We start from the raw sequence: 21,583 nt of genomic DNA on the forward strand, positions 1-21,583 counted from the left end.
GTTGATGTCTTGATTCCGCGGAATTAAAAACACGGGAAACTCTTCTCATGCGGCCAAGCATGAAAAATTAGTCTCGCAAAAATATCCACTTGTACAGTACATAAAACATTATTCTATTGTTTATTTTGAACCATTGCTTTGAACACAGCACAAGGACTTGGCAAACAAACGTCGCCCCCCCCAAAAAAAAAAGGCATTTGGCTTTTGTCTTATCGTTCATGTCTTACCATATCCAAGCTATTAAGGGATTGCTTGCTAAGAGAAGGTGATGGTTGCTCCTTGTGAAGTACTGCAAAATTCATCAGCAGCCTATTTGGCACATCCCATGCCAGCTCACAGAAAGTTTTCTGTCCCCTTGCCCCTCCCCCAATAATGTTTTTCACAATGAGAACTGAGAGACATATAATCACTCGCAAGTATGAGAAGAAAGCTGATGTCATGTATTGTCTGTGATATTCTGTCATATTTTACTCATCTCCTATGTTCTCCCACTTTAGGTTCAAGCCCCCAAGACCAATCCGCACACCGGATGAAACGGGCGACGCCCATGACAGTATGAATGGCAAGTTGTCTCCCTCCCCGTCTGTGAGCAGTAACAGCAGCAAGCGTGCCATGAACAACAGCCACGACTTCAATGGTGATGCCTCTGCATCCAATGGACATGGAGATGGAATCCACAGGGATGGAAGGAGGAAGAGTGGTAGCTCTGTACACAGCCCATCTCCGTCGCCCATGGCGATGATGGGGATGCCTTGCGAGGAGTGCCAGCGGCTCTGGATGGCTTTTACAGGCCACTTCCAGGAGGAACACATGGAGGAGGGCAGCTCTCCCATGATGTACCCATTCTTCCCCTTCTTTGGCATGGGTGGCGGTCGGAGGAGCCGGGGTAGGGAGTCGGATGCAAGCGACGGCCAATCACCCCACCCAAAGTCTGGCACCTCAGAGCCCATTGTGCGCAACCTCTTCAATGGGAAAGCGGACGACAGCGAAGGCAGCACCAGTAAGAAGACTGAGTCTGGAAAGAAACCGTCCAAATCTAACCAGTACCAGCGGGAGGACCTTGGCCAATCCGACAAGACTCCTCCATCTCAGGGGAGACAAGAAAAGGAACAACCACCGCAGCGATTCAAACAAAGTCCAGGTCCCAGTGCTTTTGGGAAACCTTCCCCCAAGAACCCATCAGCTAGCCCCCAACGAGTCAAACCTGTGCCCATGTTCAAAGGAGTTGAGACCACCAACGACGCCAGGAGCCCCCGGAGTCCACGAGGACAGTCTGGCAGCCCAAGAGATCAGAGGTCGAGAAAGACCCCCGGAGAACCCAAACCTTGTGAAGCTTGTGGGAAGGCGGGTAATAATCCATTCCTCTCTTTTACCCTGCAGTACATCATTTTTACTCTCTGCAACACTTGTGTACAAGACTTGAACTATGCAGCAAAGTCTCCTCCATTGAGATAGGCCCTTAAAATAACATGATCTGCATATTCCTGAACCATTTCCCATAGCTTTCAAAGATGCAGACATCCCAATCATTCAGAATTCGGAAGAAATAATCGGTATTCTGACCATTCCCAGCTCTTAATTTAAGAGGAGTTTTCTATTTTTCTTGATAATTTTACAACACACTTCTATGGGAAATGCATTTTCTTACCTACTTTTGAGCCAAATCAACCTTATTTTTAGTCAGAAAGGTTGGGAGGTCTGAAAATGGTCTATGTCTTGTGTAAGCATGAGTGTCTCCCAAAACATATCTGCATCTATGACACATCTCTGTCTACCGTATGGCATTTACTACGCTGAGAATTCTTTCCCCCCTCACGCAGGCACGAAGCACTGCTCAAAGTGCTATGTGACCTACTGCTCCATCAAGTGTCAGAAGGAAGACTGGGCTCGTCACAAAAACAAATGCAAACCAAATCAGCCAAGGTATTTACCAATGATTGTTCTTCCACACGCAGTGATTATGTTTATCCTTTATGCTTTCCCCTTATACTGTAAAACCAGAAATTTTCGCAGGAACGGAACCTTTGCGAGGAGCTAGGATTCGTGAAGGGAGGAGGAGAATGCACACGTGAGTGTTATGCTTACACAATGCGTGGAATGCTAGAGGTCATTGGCGAATGTTTCACACCGCGATAAAATTCCGTTGGCTGCAATTCGCTGGAGATGCATGCCGCGAATGTTTCTAGTTTTACAGCATCACTGAAGCAAACCCAAGGTAACATACCACCTGATAGTTACGAAAGATAATGAAATTATATGCCAAATGCATGCATTTTCCACAAAACAGTAGTGTTGGAAACATAATTGAACCACTTTGTGGTGCAAAGGTGTGCAGCTCCAACTGCATGAACTCCCGATTATTCAAAATGGCCGTCAGTGAGACGATGTACCCTTTGCACACACTACATATAATCTTCGTTTTCAGTAAGTTGGGAATAATGTATGTCAATATCGATAACATAGAAATGAAGTCTAATTAATGAAGATTGTTGTTTGTGAGTTTGAGATGACAGACACGATGTCGAGTATCACCCACCCAAGGCAATTGCCCTTTTCGCTTTGTGTTTGCTTTGATGTTGTGCACCACCCTGGTACAGCCCTGTCACTTTATTACTGCAAGTGGGCTGTGTATAGTTAGCAGTCACATATGAACAGAAAAGGATGCAAGTAAGTACTATCCAAGACTCATAAGAACTGTAATAGAATATACAGCCCCAAACCACAGATATAAGTTTTATGGAACTAATTTTTTTGAACTAATACAACTCGCCTCAAAATAACTGGTGTTCTCTTTTGCCCACAGTGACCAGACTGAATCTGATACGACATCAGGACCGTATAAGTTGTCTGCCAAAGATCTGGTCTACGTGAAACCAAGACCTGAAGAACAATTGGTAATCACAGGGAGGTGGGGGGAAGGTGAGGGGGGGGGGGCATGTGGGGGTGTAGAGGTGGTGAAAACTTCTGGATTTACAGTATGCTTGATTAAAATTGGTGCTGTGTAGCATAACTGAATGTGATGAAGTATTATAACAAGGATTCTAAACATGTTATTATCGACAGCATCGTGTAAGTTACAAATGGCATGACCTCGGTTTCCACCTCAAATCTAATCTTTGAGATTTTCATGTCAGTCAGTAAGCGCCTCACATCCAGAAGGGACATGCATTTGGTGCAGAGATATGAAAACTGCAAGAAGGGGACCTGTTAAAACTTACATCTATAGTTTCCTCATTCAGGATAAGAAGATCTGAAGGTGACTTGCAAAATTTGCCCCAAGGTGCGTTGTTCAGAATGAGATTGGCGAGAAGGCAGCCTGCTGTAACACACCAACGTGCATACCTGCCAACTGTTCAGTTTTAATCTGAATATTCAGATTTTTCACTGTGAGAAAAAGCATTAATTTCAGTGTGTTCTGATTTTTTTGAAAATATCTGTTAATAGTATACAAATAATGACTGCTATGAGGGGCACAGTTAAAATTATGGGCCCAAGGTGATGAGAAAACCGTAACTATGCCCGAAGCGAAGCTGAGGGCATGGTTACGGTTTTCACATCACCGAGGGCCTACATAATTTTAACTGTACCCCGAATATCAAGCAGTCATTATTTGTTTTATATACCGAAAATATAGATTCCGAAATATAGATACCGAAAATATAGATTCTAGTCTCTTTTACAGCACTCGTAATCAATGCTGATCGACAGCGCGGCGGTCGTATCATTGGTGCGTACAGTGATGTGTACCACTACGTTACGTGTACTACGGGGTTGCGATTGTCTCCAAACCAGTCCGCTAGTGTCTTTTACAGCACGCTGATTGAATGCGCGGCGGTCGTATCATTGGTGCGTACATATGAGCGATCTACGTGTACGGGGTCGCGACTGTCTCTAAAACCTATTTACTAACTGTGCCCGGGCCCCGGTCACAGTAACTCAAAAATAGGGCACAGTTATTTTCACGACTCCCCTTTTAACCAATCAGATGAGAGGATTCTAGAAATGAGGTATATAATAAAGTATATAGAATTTATGAAAGTTCCGATTTGTAAATAATTTTTCTTTGTTTGTTCAGATTTATTAAGTCTCAGGGTTGGCAGGTATGAACATGCCCACTTGTCTCAGTGCACCTAGGCAAGTGTTAAGTAGTTACCTTAGGTCTGCGACATGAATGGTGAGACATTACATACTCCAGGGTTGGACAATGGAAACGGCTGTTTCATGCATGTGCAGAACACCATTTTTTGCCTAATTAGCATTGTCGTAGCATTTATGTTGCAGATTTAAATCTTGCCATCAGTCTCCTGGGCTAGTTGTAACAGGTTTCTTCTATCTGTAAACAGGGTGCCCAAGTACATCGTAAGTTGGTGACTTTGTGGAATCACCTTCTAGCCTTCCAATCTAAATATAGGTCTCAGGGCCAGATTTGAAAAAGTTGTGACCTTTTCTTCTATTCCTAAAGACAGTGCCTAGGCAAGTTTGAACAAGTTGCCTGCTGGATGCGCATTGACTTCAAGGTTTCTGTTTAAGAGTTCATGGCATGTTACAAAATGTCTCTTGCCTTCGTAGGTGATAGTCACAGCGGCATCTCACCCAGGGTCGGTCTGGGTACAGCTTGGCGTCAAGAGCCATGTGCAGGAGTACCTGCAGCTACAGCAGATGATCAACAAGCATGTGAGGAGTGCCGGTGCCCTAACAGATCCCAAGGTACGGTGGGAAAGGGAAATTCATTGCAAATTGCTTCTAATCAAAGGTTGCTGTATCTGATAGGAATCAATGAGATACACAAAAATTCTGTAGTTACCGGTAATCATGATTTGTGAAATTCCAACTTTACTCAAGTACACCAGTGGCACCATCATTTCCTTTTATACGCGATCAAATCTTTTATCAGGTCAAAGTCATTTGAGCTGTGTTAGATATACAGAGCGTCACTGGATCTGTCAGTTAATATTGCTTCTTTTACCAAAGATGAAATCTGCAAATCAAAATGACAGGAATCTGTAGGCGTAGGATGTAGAAAATTTTGCGGTATGCCCATTTTTCTGTGCAACCCCACTAACAGAAATCAGCATCATATGTGTGCAGAACATCAACTGCAGTTTTAACTCGTAGATGAATTTGCTTCATAATAGCTGTGGATATTGGTGTTTACTATGTAGTTGGAGATCCCTTCAGCATTATGCAGGGATAGGTAATGTTCATTGGGAATAGCAGTGTGCTATAGAATGTATTTCATGTTTAGCCATATTGTGTATTTTTGGTTTTGTTTTTGTTTTTCAATAAAAAATTGGTTTTAACGGGCATGCATTTTTTTTCCCCTCACAGCCAGAAATGGTTTGCCTGGTACAGAGTGAACAGAACGAGGGTTGGTACCGAGGAACCATTCTGTCAGACCGAGGCCAAGATGTCTTCACAGTGCGCCTGGTGGACTTTGGCAACCGTGAGGACGTCCCTCGTCATAACCTCAAACCGGCCACTGCAGAGATGATGACCATTCCAGTGCAGGTCGGTCACTGTTGTCAAATCACCATCACTGTCTTCACTTTAGGATATCTCCTCATTTTCCTGAGAATTGTTGCATTAAACTGTTGTAACTTTGTGATAAATGGTAATTCTGAAATCAGTGGTAACCATCAGTGATTTCTTGGTTTTGATTGGCTGTGGAATAGTGTCGCTATGTTAGTTACCACTGATTGCAGAGTTACCATTACTCTAAAAGTGGACATTTTCACATTTCACGTAACCAAAAGCTACTGCGAAAATAAAAGCATGCAAATATTTTTGCTTTTATATGTACCACTATAAATGTTTTGATTCGGCGGAATTAAAATGACGTGAAATTCATCTTATCCAGCCCAGAGCAAAAAGTCAATTTCACAAAAATATCTACTTTTACAGTACTTGTAAAGTTGTCATGGTTTTATGCAACAAGTGTTGAAAGGATGATGAATAAAGAGATTCTTACTGGGGAAACCCTTGTCACATTTACTGAGCACTTCAGCACTCATTTACTGAGAAGTACTGTGAAACTGTGAATACTCTGAAATTGTATTGCTCTAATTGGAGTAATCTTTCATAGAGAACAAATTCTTCAAAACTTGAAAAAAAAATTAACGTTTCATCTGCAGTGCAAAGCAGAAAACTCAGGATGAACTACTGACCTTTGAACTTGTGAAAGGGTAACTGTTAAGCACCTTGATGACAGATCTTCAAATCTATTTCACCTTCTTTGATTTCTTTTGCAAATGTGTGGACTTTTTTTAGTGTTCCCTCAAATCAAGAATCTTTCCTCCTCCAGGGCGTCCACTGCGCCATTGCAGGCGTGGAGCCCCGAAGCACCACCGGTCAGTGGACACCGGCCAGCGGCAAACTTCTCCGATCGCTGACTGAGAAGCCGGAGATGAGGGCAGCATTCGTCGGCAAGGAGGCGGGGGTCTACCAGATCATCCTAAAGCTTGAGGATGAGAAACAAGGTACGAACCTAGCCTACCCATTGGCTCAAGTTGGTGGTTGTATTTCTACTAGATTATGACAGCAATGAGCTTCACAAACTACTGTATAAATGGACATTTTTGCGCTGCATAATTTTTTTTTTTCTGTGTTATGCTGGGTATGATGAATTTTGCATGTCTATAATTTGGGGGATAGTCAGGACAATTGAGAAAGGACTTCAAACAGCTCACTGCTGCTTTAGCAGCCACGAGCTTTGGCAGTACATACTACGGCATAAGGTAACTTTTGTGCATGACAACAGCAAGTCCACTCATGCAACTGGACTATTGAGTGGAATGAAAATTGCAGATAACATACTTGTAGGTTTACACACCCTTACAATACACCCAGTGTGAAATCAAAGATAAAGATTGATAATACAAGGATATAACAAGCAGAAATTTTGTGTACTTTTATTGTCATGCTCGCTTCACGTTCTTTAAACTGTGCAAAAATTTCCACCCTGTGAAACTTTCCACTTCATTGTATGCCATTTTACTTTGATTTGGTGACCTTATGTAAAGATTTCTTATCTGCTTGCTGTGATGCTATGCCTATCAACTTTTGGACAAACATGCTTGAGAGCAAAGGTCAAGGTCAATTGCTAAAAATTCACTCTTACATCCTCTGATATTTTTGCAATGCCTGCATGTATTTTCATAAAACTTCATTAACATGTATTACCAGATTAAGATTCTGCATTGAAAGTTTTGGATCCTAAGATCAAAGGTGAAGTGAAAATGCTAAAATTTTGCTTCTTTCCTCCATATTTCAGAAAAGGGTCTTCATGAAACTCAGTATATACATGTATTGCCTGACTTTGATTCTTTTTGGAATTTTTTGGTTAGAGGTCATATATATGTACATCCATGAGTCGTGAATGGTCGTCATGTTCGGTCTCATCTTGTACTCAAATTGAAAACCAATGCTTCATTCTCAACTATCCAGGTCTCATCTCTGTCAGTGATGTGTTGGTGGAAAAGGACGTTGCTTGGCCAAAGAAAATTGCAGATGGGAACGAGGGCGGTATGTTTCCTCTGTTTTATCATCTTCTAGTTTCAGTGTGATTTATTCCTCTTTTAGTACATCATTTGATAAATCCTTTATTTTGATTGGCTAATATCAGGAGCAAATATTCAGCAGTTTCCTTTAGTCGCATAGTACTGAAACTGCCCCATAGTACTAACTGCCCCATAGTACAAAGCAGCCCCATAGTTCAAAGCACCCCTTATTACTAAATTGCCATCTTATGGTATGTATAAGCTATGTATGTACATGTGTTGTAAATGCTTGGCTCCCATAGTGCAAGAGGTGATCGTTGTCTTATATGATCACAAAGCAATAGTTATGGCAGTGCCTGATGTGTGAAATGACTTTCATTAAAGTGATGGACGGACTCAAATTTTATTAATTTTCCTCAAATTATAAAACATTTGGACTGCATTCATTTGAGGCATTGTTGATATTATAATCTCTTGGAATCTCAACTCCGTGCTGTTACCTTTGGAGCAAGCTCCTTGGGTCATGGCATGGAGTTGAGATTCCTCAGAGCATTTTTATCCACAATTCCCTTAAAAGCAGTCCATATCTTTATACTAAGAGCTGTCTAGCCTTGTCATTATAATAGGAGGTCTTATTTGTACCAAGCCTGTATAACTTCATGCATTTTTTTCTCTCTCTCTTTGAGTGGTATTACCCACCATTAGTACAGTCCATGAAAGAATTGAAGGTTGGTCTAAGAGTTGAAATAACAGAACTGTGTTGAAGCCATGAGGAATTTACTCTGACTACTGTGAATGTGACTGCTTTGTCAAGTGAGATGAATTTCACATATTTAATCTCACTTTAGAAAGGTATTACTTACTATATTGAAATCTCGCAGTCAAAATACATTGTGCAAAACTTTCCGTTTTCCTACTAGTATCGCTCCTAACTGCAAAATGCACAAATTTCCCACACAACAAACTTTTTAATGTTTGCTGTATTTGACAAATGGCATGAATGTAAATATTACTTGGTATAAAAGTGGTAGACTGGTTTCAGGTAAATGTACAAGAAAGGTCAGGAAAGAAAAACCAAACAAGATTCTGTCTACTTAGGATCTCTCCATGGTAAGAATAAACTTAGGTATCTGTCATGGTACATGATAAACTTGTCACAGCAGTGCTGAATGAGATTGAATGTCACAACTGTTTGGCCCACACATCATTTTGAACATCCTCAGTTCCCATGATATCATCGCTGAAGACGATAACGGTCCCAGTCAGAGAGAAACCCGTGAAGATAGCCATCAACAACTACATTGACCCCAGGGAGTTCCACTGCCAGCTGGTGGATGATGAGAGTAAGATTAGAATCAGCAAGTCTTTTCATTTGTTTGAGAAAAGCTTAAAGGGATCGTATAGTTGTGGTAGAAACCTAACTTCAGGTTTCTAACATTTTTTTTTTTGTGTGAGATAATGAGAAACCTCTTTTGAAATATGAAAGAGTATGTAATTCCAAGAGGGCGTCAGCATTTATTTGATGAAAATTAATTTTGAAATGGCCGAGATATCCAAAAAAGAGGAAGGACCCACCTTTTATTAGGATCGCTTGTTTTACTTAGTGTTTGGATGTCTCGGCCATTCCAAAACCGATTTTCATCTAATAAACTTTGAATCCCTCTTAGAATGGTATGCTCTGTACTATTTCATAAGTGTTTTCTTGATATCTCGCAAAAATTAAAAGCCCAATTCTCATCTCCACCAATACTGTACCTTAACCATCCCTTTAATGTCCAGCTGTGAAAACAAGAAGAAAGTTTTGTCTTCAGGAACAAGCCATAAAGTCTGTATAAAGCTTGCTGTCTCTCAATTTACAACTGTATGTGCCAGTTTGTCTGTGCTTCACCATATGACAAATTCAAATTTCCATTGACATGTCATGCAATGTACTCTAAAGCAAGATATTTTTGTGGCGTAACATTTTCGCAAATTGGAGCCTACAGCCTTTTTTGCTGCATGAAGTTATTGCGAAGTGCCACGGGCATTCAAGGCATATAGTGTAGGCAATAATTTTCACATGCATTTTAATTTCGTGACTCGTGGCTCGTGCGAAATTCACAAAATTAAAATGCATACGACCAATTCCGGTTATACAATAGTTGGTGACAATGATGAAAGATTGAAAAAATATACAACATCCAAGAACACTGAAAAGAAGAAGAAGAAAACAATCCCAGAGAAAGAGAATGATGAATTACTGATGGTACAGCAAAGGTGAAATCAGTGAACGGAGTTGTGTCCGTAACCATTACAGATATAGCGTTGCAGGGTCAGATGAGGAGTAGGTAAATTTAGAATTTTTTTTGGACTACGGAAGTTTTATGACCTAGCTATTTCTTGACAGACAAGAATATAACACTGGTGGAAAAAGAAATAAGAACTTAGAATTAGTCCTGGTGTCATAAATGTTAGGAATTTTATATTATCTTGTGCTCATTTCCTAAAAAATAAAAGATATATGTGGATGATTGATGATTTTGTGTATTTTTTTTTTCATCTGTAGCATGTACTATGCAAGGGTCTAGATGAGTCCATGGATTGTCATTGAGAAAGATAACAGGCTTTAGATCAGAAACTCAGTAGCAGGACACAGATAGTGTGAGCTACCTCGTGGAAGAGGGAGAATGTAATCAATCATGATTGTATTTTGCCGAGATTGATTATCATATTTTCTGTGGCATGATATCTATGTTTTTATCTACCATCCCAATGCTATATAACACTACACAAAGCAAAGAATAAAATTTGGTTGATGAAATGCTTTTAGATATTTTTGTCTCTTACACAAAGTCATCAGTCTGATGATATCTGATGAAAGCTGAATAATTTCTGTATGATTTCCAAAGAAGTGGCCTAGTTTTATCAAGTCATTTTTCTATTATTTATGACCTCTTGTCCAATGTGTGACTCCTCTGTTGCAGACAAGCAGAAGCTTGAGAATTTCTCCCGTGCCCTAAATGAAGCTCTTGGGAGTCAGGAAAGTGGTCAGTTCATCCCCAAAGTAGGGCAAGTCTGCACTGGTCGCTTCACAGGTGAGGCAGTGTTCCCCCACCCACCCACCCATATGATGCAGTCTGTATTTGTTATAGCCCATATTTCTGTTGTAACCATTTTGGTCAAGACAAAACGGTAATCATGGTACAGGGCACTCCCGTCATAATGAACAATGTTATAACGAAATTCCGGTTACAAAGGAGTAAAAATTTAGGCCGCAACATTATCCGCTCTATGTTTTTTTTATTGGGTATTTTTACGGTTAAACAAGTGAAATGAATGGGCTTTCACCTCTTGAAAGTTTGGGGCCTGTTCCCAGTTGCCCATCCCAGCAAGTTTGAGAGATATTTTTTGTAATGCACTGAAATTAATGTTAATCTTTAACACGAGAATGTTTTAATTGTCCCCAAAAGATGAGAATGAATAGTTGAAGGTACTTTTTGCAGTTATATACAGCCCTTAAAGAGGAGAGTGCATTATTTATTTCTTTTTGTAACTACTGTATTCTTGTATCTCTTCAAGCTACCTTTTGGAGGCAGTTGTGAACCACGACTTGACCTATGCAGGTTGTTTGTCGTAGTGCTGCACACCATCTGCTTTTACCATCCCGATTGCCTCCGCAGCGCAGCGGCCATAGAGTTACTAGCTAGGCAGCCGGAGCAAGTGGTCGCAAGCCATGCTAAAAAATGCCAGGCCTGTCGGACGGCTGCGAGCATTGCCATCTCTCTCGCTCTGCATTCATGCCCGCATGCTCAAAGCAAAATGGCGCCGGAAGTGCTCCAAAGCGAGCGCGCCGTACGCATTGAGAACGTACTTTATCTTTTAGTGATGGTGAATTCTGTAATCTCATTGGTCAATCAACCACTGAATATATCCCGTATTACGTGATAAGGTCATATTGTGCGGATGCGCTAAATCCACCACTTAATATTTTCCGTATTCCGTGATATGACGTCATGATATTACACAGCTAGCTTCGCGTGTACCAAAGACGCTTATAGGAAAGTGCGCGCTAATCCTGTACAAAACAAATGGACAGCGCACGGTCCTCAAGCGTATTACGCACATAACCTGAGACCATTAGACGCTTGATAAACGACAACAGCAACTTACGTATCTGGCTACTGCAGTATCTTATGGCGTGTACGTATTTGTATGCGCGCATACACTATACTAGTAATCAGCTCGCGAGACGTAGGCCTAAGTCAACATGGTCATGGCTGACAGCCGCCGATTTCAACATCATTCACGAGGGGAAATCAGCGAGAAGAAGGTTAGCACTTACACTAAAAGATAAAATCGTTACCCCCTGCTTGTTCTTACGAAATACGGGAAATATCTACGGTCTGGTGCCATATTCCATTCGGCCTCCGGCCTCATGGAATATGGCACCAGACCGTAGATATTTGCCCGTATTTCGTGAACAAGCAGGGGGTAACTAATAGTATTACAGAACCTACATCGTATTGCGTATGGCCTACTGCCTAACGTCGTCTGCTGCGGAGAGATCTTATGCGTGCGTGCGCTGCTGGAGTGTAGCAGCACAGTCGATAGCATACAGCTCTATGGGGCATTCACATCACGTATAAACACCCAACATGCCCTTTCCAATGTGGCCTTGGTGCCCCTCTGACTGACCTAAGTGCCCTGGCCTCTTGGAAAAAGTGCCCTTTTCTAAATGGCCTTGCCCCTCCAAAATCCTATTTCAAGGCCTGCATGATGATCTCTTTTGTATTAAATCCAGAGGACAATACGTGGTACCGGGCTCACGTCATGTCTGTGAATGGAGATGGAGAGTATGACGTACAGTACATCGACTTTGGGAACTGTGAGACCATCAGTGCATCAAGGATGTGTCCTCTCCCCGCAAGATTCATAGATTTCCCAAGACAGTCTTTCAAGGCCTCCTTTGCAGGTGAAATGAGTTCTGTGGACAGCCATCTGTTGAACTAGACCTAAAGGGGAATTCCAGATGATTTTCATATTTTCACATAAATTGACTGCTCCATGTATAGATTTGTGGAATTCATTGTGGTCGTAGAGTGGAGAAATTTATTACTCTGAAAAACCCAAAACAAATTACGCTGAACAAATATGATGACATAAGTGGCTCACATATTTCAGAAATGTAACAGTGTAATTCCATTACAATACAGCATGCTTAGCAAGTTCAACTGTGAAGAATTTATGCATGCTTTCTTCTTTTGTTCTGCTTCCTTGAGCCCCCCCCCCCCATGTATGCCTATGGTGAGGCTGCCATGCCATCATCCTTGTTCATTGTGAGTTATGAATCTTAAAAACATTCTTATTCCTCATCCCAATCACTTTAAGATATGAGACTCTGTGCTCAGTTTTACCAATTTATAGTTCATCAAATATTAGAGTCTGAAAATCATCCAGAGTAGTCCTGCAACTAAGAATAGGAAAGTGACCTAGTAGCCATCCATGCTATCAGTCTTGTTCTCTTATCAATTAGTCCAGAGCCATAACCTGCTTGTCCATCTCAAAGGTTTCATATTCTTAAATAGCAAAACTTCAGAAAGATTCAGCAGAAGAAGTTTCTTGTGTCTTGAAAAGTAATAATACTAATGTTGTCATTCCTTGGCTGTGGTTGTTAATTGCCAATCTAATGGCTTGGTAAATTATATGTCAAGTCTGGAAATGTGACACATGCTTGTGTAGTTGATGTTGAATACTGCATATGTTGATTTCATAGCATTTAATCTTCTCGTCTCTGAAATAGTGCTGCTGAGTTGCGATTGTATCCTCCTTTGAAAAAAAAACAAACTTTCATGCATATATCATCTTCTATTCTGCCAGTGTGAAACACTGTTCTTATATCTGAATAATTATAGGCAAATAAAGTACCTTGGTACAGAGGTTGAATCTCTCTTTTTTTCTCTCCATCTTGTTTTTTCTAAATCTCTGATGAACCCAGACATCCCGCCTGGTGACATCTCCCAAGACGTTGCCACGGCAACTCTTCAGCGTCTTGCCCAGTGCACAGAGGGATTCTTCATGGCGACCGTATCCAGCAAGGTGGATGACACATACCACCTGAGGGTCGCCATTCCCAGCACAGGCGAGGACATCGCCATGGTGACAGGACTAGCACCAAGGGTGGAGCATCACAGACTGTCTGACCTTCCACGAGAAGCGGTTCCATTGAAATGTGACCTCCAGTACATTGCCACAGAGGTTGTCAGCCCGGCAGAGTTCTACGGTCTCTTCGGCACCCCTGAAGGTTAGTATTTCGTCTGTATCATTAAGCAATTCATAGTCGTCTTGGAAATGGTTCTCCGTAGATAAAAAACTAGGCAAATATGTGGGATTGGTGGAGAGTAAGCAGCATTCACGGGCCTTCATCTGTGCTGTTAGGATTTTTTATAACATGGGCTTTAGATTCTCTGCAATCTGATTGGTCAAATATCATGCATTGATTTTCACTGATCAATCCTGAGCCATGTATCTGGTAAAATCTGAACACATGGCTCAACCCGTGTATGTTATTGTGTAGGTGTACCGGACACATGATAAGGAAAGAGGTTGAATTTCATGAATGTACAGGCCCATTTTATAAAACGAATGATGCACAGGCGTATTTCACGGATCAGTGAGAATTGGATGCTCTTTAACTTTGGAAGCAGTCTAAAACCCACTCGCTGCACCCGTGGGTGTAAACAGTTCCAAAGGTAAACTCCAATGTCCAATTCTCACCGATACACTCTGTCCTGTGCATCATTTGTATAATGGTCTTCATGGAAGATTTGAAATACTTCATGGTAGGAAAAACTAGGCAAATATGTTATGAATGATGACGGGTTACGAATGTTCATGGGTAATATCATGACAGCCTTGTGTCGTACCATGCACGGGACTGTCGGCAGAAATTGGCCTTGATGTTGAAATCCGATGGTAGAAAAGTATTACTGTATTGATCTTTGGCTTTTAAATACGTCCCTTGCTTTTAAACCATACTGGGACATTTTCTCGAAGAAAATGTTGTAGTTAAAGATGAAATAAGGGATGAACCCATGAGCCTTGTGTGGTCTTTGTTATTACAGTGCAGGAAAGGAGGTTGAAAGTGACAGAAGGAGCAGCGAAAGCTGGCAGCCAGCCAGTAGAGCCAAACTTCAAGCCTAGAGTGGGAGATCTGTGCTGTGCCCAGTTCTCAGGTTTGTCCTCTTCCATTTACCCCCCCCCCCCCCCCCAGGATTTCAATTTGTAATGGCAATAGGCTGATGTCAGTTGCTTGTTCAGAAAGTGTTGGTGTAAACAGTGCACTCCCGTTATAACATACATAGTTATAATGAAGTTCTGGTTACAACGAAGTCAAAATTCAGGCCACATTATTATCCACTCCATGTATTTTTATTGTTTGTGTGTTGGGTTATAACAAAATTTCAATATAACGAAAGAAAACTGCCGGTTCCAAGGACTGCGTTGTAATGGGAGTCCACTGTAGTAAGTGGCAGCTGCACTATGCAAGATTGTGTAGGGTAAACCATGGCGCATTTACTGTATTTTGTAGTGTGTGATCTCTTTTACATTGTCTGTACTAATGGTTGATTGTGTGGTCTATGATCAGCCACGAAAACGTAGCTTGAGTAGTCACTGTGCAGCTGCTCTGCAATATGATGTGACATTGTGAATGAATGATTGAATACGTGGGTATCACTTCAGATTATAACCATGTGATTTGATGATGTGGTCAACAAGATCAACGTACAGTGCTTGAAAATGTACTGTAGGGGACACTTCAAGGGGATAAAAGAGGTGCTGAAAAATATCAGATGGTTGAAATCAAATTGCTTTTGTTGCTCCTATTTGCTCCTTACAGAGGACAAAGAATGGTATCGGGCAGCTGTCTTGGAGGAGTTGCCTGGCAACAAGTTTGAGCTCCAGTACATTGACTTTGGTAACAGGGAGCGGGTTGGGCTGGCCACCATCAGACCTATCGACAAGGAGCTTGCTACAATCCCCTGTCTGTCAACCAGATGCTGTCTAGCAGGTAGGTGTCTTCTCTCAGTAGGCACATCTCATCATATGCTTTCGAATGTTTGCATGTTTCCCTAACTACCCAGTCGATATCTTTTTTTTCCTCTCTCTCTTTCTTGTTTTTGCGATTGAAGCTAATTGGGCGCCATTTCACAAAATTTGCTATGATAGCAACTCATACTGCATTGACAAGTGTTGACATGATAAGAATTTTGCTTCCTGAATTGCTGTTGCTACAACAAGTTGCTTATTCTATAGCAAGAGTTGCTCTCCTAACATCTGTTATGAAATTAGGTCCTGGTCTTAAGTCAGTAGAATGCTTACATTAGTTGTCGCTAAGTTATGCAAGTGTTCTAGAGAATTTTTTTTTCTTTTTTCTTTTTTTGATTTATGCTTGGCCTGGTTGAAATAAAAGATTGAAATTAAACATTCCTCAGGGATATCATTTTCCATGCAAAAGCCTGAATTCAGGCCCTGGCAGTTTCAAATTTCAGGCTCTTTCATGTACAAACCAGCTTCGTATTGATGGTTTTCAATTCCTTGTACATTCGGACATGCATTCCGGGTTCCATGATCATAGATCACTCTACCCTCTTTCTCTAATCAAGTTTGAACTTGAGAGGGGAGTCTCCCTTTCATTATCACTATGTGTCAGGTCATGTGGTAGGTCACATGACAGGAAACCTAGGCTGCAGCACCTTGCTGCCATTGAGTTCTGACTCTTTTTCCTCTCGTCCTTGCGTCAGGTCTTGGGAGTGAGACTGGACCGTGGAAGGAGGAAGTGACCACCAGCCTGAAGGAAATGACCGGTATGGGAACCAAGGCCGTCACAGCCAGAGTGACAGAGTTTCGGGACGGCACCGCCTACGTCGAGTTAGAGGATGCCTCGACAGGTCTAAATATCTCAGGGGTGAGTGAAGACATTCCTGGAGATGCTGATGTCTGGAGCTGCCAGATGATACTTTTTGCAGTATTTTTGTACTGTTTATTGCCAAAAATACAGCAGGTCTCTCTGAAAATGCTGTAAAACATGATATTTTAGTGGCATGAAATTTCTGCAAATTGGAGCCGACAGCCTTTTTCTCGGCATGAAATTTTCGCAAAGTGCCTCTAGCATTTAGTACATATAGTGTAGACAAGAGCCTTCGCGTGCATTTTAATTTCACAAACTTGGCTCTTGCAAAATTGGCTAAATTAAAATGCATGTGAAAATTCCTCATTTTACAGTACTATATTTCCTAAATTGTATAACTATGAATGTCTGATGCAGGAAAGTTAGGAATTACTATAGAAGCCCAAGAAGCATTGTAGGCCTCAGAACACTGAAGTGCCATTCACTAGGTTGGCAGCATTGCCATTCAGATATTCACTGCATCTCTGTGTGTATGGGTGTGTTCGAGCACTCTCCTAAAGCGAACTGTACCGTACCGTACCCGCGCCAGAGGAGCGTTCGAACACTCCTAAAGTGTACCGTACCGTACTGTACTGAGCCAAAAGTGGACCATTTCCCGATGTGCTCCAAAAGTGTACCAAAGCGTACCAAAAGTTCGTTGTAAAGCATGCGCGTATCATGCGCATACATCACAAGGCAAAGACATCATTCTCTTTGTTCGGGACAGGTGCAAGTAGTTCAAGCGCCAGGTGGATGACATTCCTCCTACAAAATGCGTTACCTTTTCTAAAAATAACTTGTGAGGTACGCTTTCTCCACAGAGCGCTCGAATGCTCCAAAACTGGCACAGTTCGGTACGGTACACTTTAGTTCAGTTCGCTTTGGTTCGCTTAAAGAGTGCTCGAACGCACCCTATGAGACACCACAAAGTCATACGAGGTGCCGCCATGGGCTAACTCAACAATTTTTGTAATCAGCAACATGAGAATATTGATCTTGAATAATACGGACCCAGCTACAACCACCATCAATAGATTTTGATACACTATCAGTTGGTGCCAAGACTTAATGTAATAATACTCTCCATATTTATGCCGGAAATCATGAACTTCATAAGTAGATTTTGATACATTATCAGTTGTGCCAAGACTCAATGTAATCATACTCTCCATATTTATGTCTATATTATTTATGCAGGAGATCATTAACCTCATCAAGGAATCATCCTCAGAGCCCAACCAGTCTCCCAGTGGACCATGCTCCTTATCCTCCAACCCACAAGCCGCCAGGGGTGCCCGTGGGCAAGCTGTCGACCACGCCCAAAGTGGGAATCCCCCCCAGAGTGCCCCACCCGGTATGAGCCCAGACCAGATTAAGTACATGGAAGAACAACTGGCCATGCTGCAGGCCCAGCTTCTGAGGGCAAAGGGAGCTTCCACCTAAGACTCCACCTCTCACCTCGTCTCTCATTGCTGCTCGGAAGCAGCTCATCTTAACTTTGCCTTCTAACCTGGTATGGGGGAAGAGATTTACCCCCTTCCCCTCCCCATGCTTTCTACTTTCTGGAGACAGTTTTGACCACCATTTATGATTTCTTTACTCTTCAGAGTAAGAGAGAATCAGTTGTCTCCCTTTTGTGTGTAGAGGAAGGACTTTCTGTCAGAGATGAGGTTGATGTGAAGGAGATTTACGTCCTTTTGCACCGCACAATGTAATAACCATGCATTTCTGCACAACTCTTTGAATCTAGCAAGGCTTCTATTAGCTTTGTGCATTTTCTCACTCTTTTTCCACTTGACCCCTGTCATCATTTGGCTGTATTTAAGACTGCAGACGCTGACTCTTTTCTATTAGTTTGTATTTTTACCATTAGTATGTTGTGAAAGTTATTTTGTTGCTTTTGTCAGTAGGCTTGTCGTTTTTCATATGATCCAAGACTTTGCTGATCTTATCGCCATTTTTTTTTTACTTGACTAGACTAGAAGTAACAGTTTGCGATCAGGTTTGTAGTTTGTTAGGGATGGGATTTTGTTGTTGACAAAAGAAGTCGTGCAACCAATTTGTAAGGTAATTAGATAATTAATCACAGTCGTATGGTAATGTGTCCCAAAGGGATCAGGTTTTCAAACTTGACATTCTATTTGTTAAAAAGATGCCTAAAGTATTATGGCTCAAAAGGGATAATTTCCAGGTGTTTTGTTAACTAAACTTATTCTACACATGATCTATATGATCTATCCCCCATTTGTGTTCTCATCTCGTGCCCAAAAGCAGAGATCCAAGGCAATAACCTTACAAATTTATAGCACTCATGGTAAAAAACAAAAAGAGGAAAATCCTTTCCTCCAGATTAAGCTATTCACTCCTGTGATATTGTGAGGTGCATAAAGATGTACTGACAGTTCATTTAAAAAGTTTCAATCAATGAGCATGACATAGATAGGAATGTTGCAGTAAGGTTAAGTGTATCTTGAAACTCGGATGAGCGTCATCAGTTTAGCTTCGTGTTTGTAATCAAGTGGAGTCGAATCAAGTCCGATTCTTAAGTGCATAGCCTCTAATACACAATGAAAAAAGAAAACCCATCAAAGGTGACATAAATTGGAAAGATCATGACTGGGTGAAATGGGGATGAGGGGAACTTGATGCCATAATGGTTAGAAGTCAAGGTCGGGGGTCAAGGTCACCACTGAGGCAGACAGCCTGAAATGAGTAACTTTACATTGTTCACGAGAAAGGATGTGCACAGGATGTGTCTTGGTGTTGACGTTTTATATCTTCTATCTCACACATGATGTGATTGACTCTCCTGCTTTTCTTAGCCCATTGTCTCTTGATCTGCTGCGTCCGTCAGTTGCTCTGTCCAGCTGTCCATCTCTGTGCCTTTTATTTTGTCAACATGATATTTAAGAAACTAGAAGAGCACTCTGAGAGAGCAGACCTCCACCAAGGAGCTAACTTCCACCCATACCCTCATGCTGAAAAATCACTTAATTTCCCAATATAGAAGCCTTTGTTTATGTCATCAGCTTCCAGCTACTGTAGTACGTGACGCCTTGCCCGAGGTTTGTATACCGCTATAGAGCGTATATGCAAACCTCAAATATGCACAGCTTGAACTCCCAAGTTCATTAACCCATCAGCAAAATGATAGAAAAATCCTTCAAAAATCCATTAAAAATTCGCGGATTACTACCAAAATTTCATCATCTGTTCCTTGTGTCAGTATCAACTTTTCCCACAAGTTTCAACCAAATCCGTCTACAACTTGGTGAGTGACTTTACACACAGACAAACAAACAAACCAACGCCAATGAAACGATAACCTCCTTCTTTGGCGGAAATAAATATCAATTGTGGATTTAAAACATAGTCCAGGAACTCTGTCCATTGAGTGAATAGGCTGATGACATTTTTAGGCAAAAATCCCTCAAGAGTAAGAGGTCAGAGAATACTGAACTTTTGTTGTACGAAATCAGTTTCTATTCATAACTTCAGATGGGAATGCCCAAAAGTAACATGATTTGCCCAATAGGATAGAAATAAAGAAAAATATTTACATGACATTACACTGAAGAGTTAAGTTAAAAGTGGCTAAACTTTAGTTTTAAATGTCATTTCAGTCATAGCTTTCTCTTGAAATGTCGCATAGAAATAAGATTTCATGGAAAAAATTGAAAATAGAATTGTCAATCATTAAGCTGATATGATACAGGTATAAGGCAAAAAGTCAAGGTCTCATACAGGTTGAGATGTCTTGTTTTGCAGCATTCAGCTGATGAATTGCTCTTATTTCATCATGCTATCTTCTACTCTTTTTTTTTTTTATGCCTCTGCCATAAAGTGTCACCGAAGGCATGATGTTTTCGGGTTGTCAGTCCGTCCATCTTTCCGTCTGACCTTCTGTCTGTAATCTATTGAGTGGACATCATAGCTTAACCATTTGAGGTGTCCAAATGAAACTTGTCATATGTATGTATGAGTGGCCTAAGTTGTCCGCCCATCTTTGTGTCCATCCATCCGTCTTTCCGTCCATCTGTCCTTCCATCTGTCTTTCAATCCATAATCAAATTTGTGGACAGCGTGACTCACGGTTTGAGGTATCCATATCCAAATTAAACTTGTCATATGTATGTACATGTATGAGTGGACAAAGTTGTGCCTGTCAGCTTTTAGGAGCACATGCTGGAAGTCTAAGGTCAGGGGTCAAGCTCAAGTTCTTAAAATTTCACTATTTACCCCTATAATTCTGTAGTGTCTTAAGGTATATTCATGAAACCTAGTGTATACTTGAACCACCAGGGAAACATTCTCTCCAGAAAGTTTGGGCCATGGGGTCAAAGCTCAAAAGTCAAGGAAAATGCTAGCAGTATATCCCCCCTATTTTGAAAATAGCTCAGTGTTGTCATGAAAATTGGATATTACCAGATAGTGATTATTTTAAGAAAGATGAGGGGCATGGGGCCAAAGGGCAAGGGTTGAAGGTCAAATGATAATGCATAAATTTGTGGATACTTGCTCTCTGAAAAAATTTGGTCATCCATATGAAACCTGTTCCAAGGAATGTATAAATACTAAATGCGTTGGGGTTGTGCCATCAAATTTTCAAGCATATCATTGCGGGTTTTTACCATTCATGTGAAGCTGTCATCTCAAAACTGTCATCTCAAACTGTCAAGATGTACATCGAAAGTGTCAGACCTATGGGAGAATAATGTGATATGGCAGAGGCATAGCAGTCACCATCGCGACATCTCTGGTTTTTTAGTCGAGCCCACTGGAGGTCAGGGGAGACTAAGGGATCGCCTGCGGCGTCTGTCCGTCCGTCGTCTGTCCGCAACGCTACAAAAACTTTAATAACTCTTTACTCTGGGCTTCAATTGCAATCAAACTTCAATGGAAGAGGGGTCATACAAAGTTTCACATTTTACCATATATGAAGGTCACCTCAAGGTCAAAGCTCACAGGCAGGGGTCAATGAACTTTAAGGCCCAATGTTAAGTTTTTATGGCGCGTTTCTATTATGAGTCATGACTTTTGATCCATAGATCCATTTGTGACCAAACTTGGATGGTAGATGTCCCTTGGGGAGTTGAAGATCACCACAAGTTCGAAGGTTACAGACAGGGGTCAACAAACTTTTAGGGCCCAATGTTAAGTT

At 41.4% G+C, this 21,583-nt stretch overlaps 1 protein-coding gene across 1 annotated transcript in view; it reads left to right on the forward strand.

The window, feature by feature from the left end:
* Positions 1 to 18,168, forward strand: part of LOC139716450 (tudor domain-containing protein 1-like) — a 40,931-nt gene extending 22,763 nt beyond the window's left edge. The window contains exons 6-20 of the mRNA XM_071627996.1: positions 498 to 1,348; positions 1,821 to 1,923; positions 2,804 to 2,894; positions 4,570 to 4,707; positions 5,329 to 5,508; positions 6,302 to 6,476; positions 7,444 to 7,521; positions 8,720 to 8,839; positions 10,460 to 10,570; positions 12,277 to 12,447; positions 13,471 to 13,776; positions 14,597 to 14,707; positions 15,373 to 15,543; positions 16,277 to 16,440; positions 17,620 to 18,168. Coding sequence (XP_071484097.1) covers positions 498 to 1,348; positions 1,821 to 1,923; positions 2,804 to 2,894; positions 4,570 to 4,707; positions 5,329 to 5,508; positions 6,302 to 6,476; positions 7,444 to 7,521; positions 8,720 to 8,839; positions 10,460 to 10,570; positions 12,277 to 12,447; positions 13,471 to 13,776; positions 14,597 to 14,707; positions 15,373 to 15,543; positions 16,277 to 16,440; positions 17,620 to 17,865 — 3,016 coding nt within the window. The 3' untranslated portion in view covers positions 17,866 to 18,168. The remainder of the gene's footprint in view (positions 1 to 497; positions 1,349 to 1,820; positions 1,924 to 2,803; positions 2,895 to 4,569; positions 4,708 to 5,328; positions 5,509 to 6,301; positions 6,477 to 7,443; positions 7,522 to 8,719; positions 8,840 to 10,459; positions 10,571 to 12,276; positions 12,448 to 13,470; positions 13,777 to 14,596; positions 14,708 to 15,372; positions 15,544 to 16,276; positions 16,441 to 17,619) is intronic.
* The last annotated feature ends 3,415 nt before the right edge of the window (positions 18,169 to 21,583 follow it).

The sequence above is a fragment of the Diadema antillarum genome, unplaced genomic scaffold, assembly GCF_040938485.1.
Source record: "Diadema antillarum isolate AM-2024a unplaced genomic scaffold, OU_Dant_1.0 scf00000065, whole genome shotgun sequence".
NCBI lineage: Eukaryota > Metazoa > Echinodermata > Echinoidea > Diadematoida > Diadematidae > Diadema > Diadema antillarum.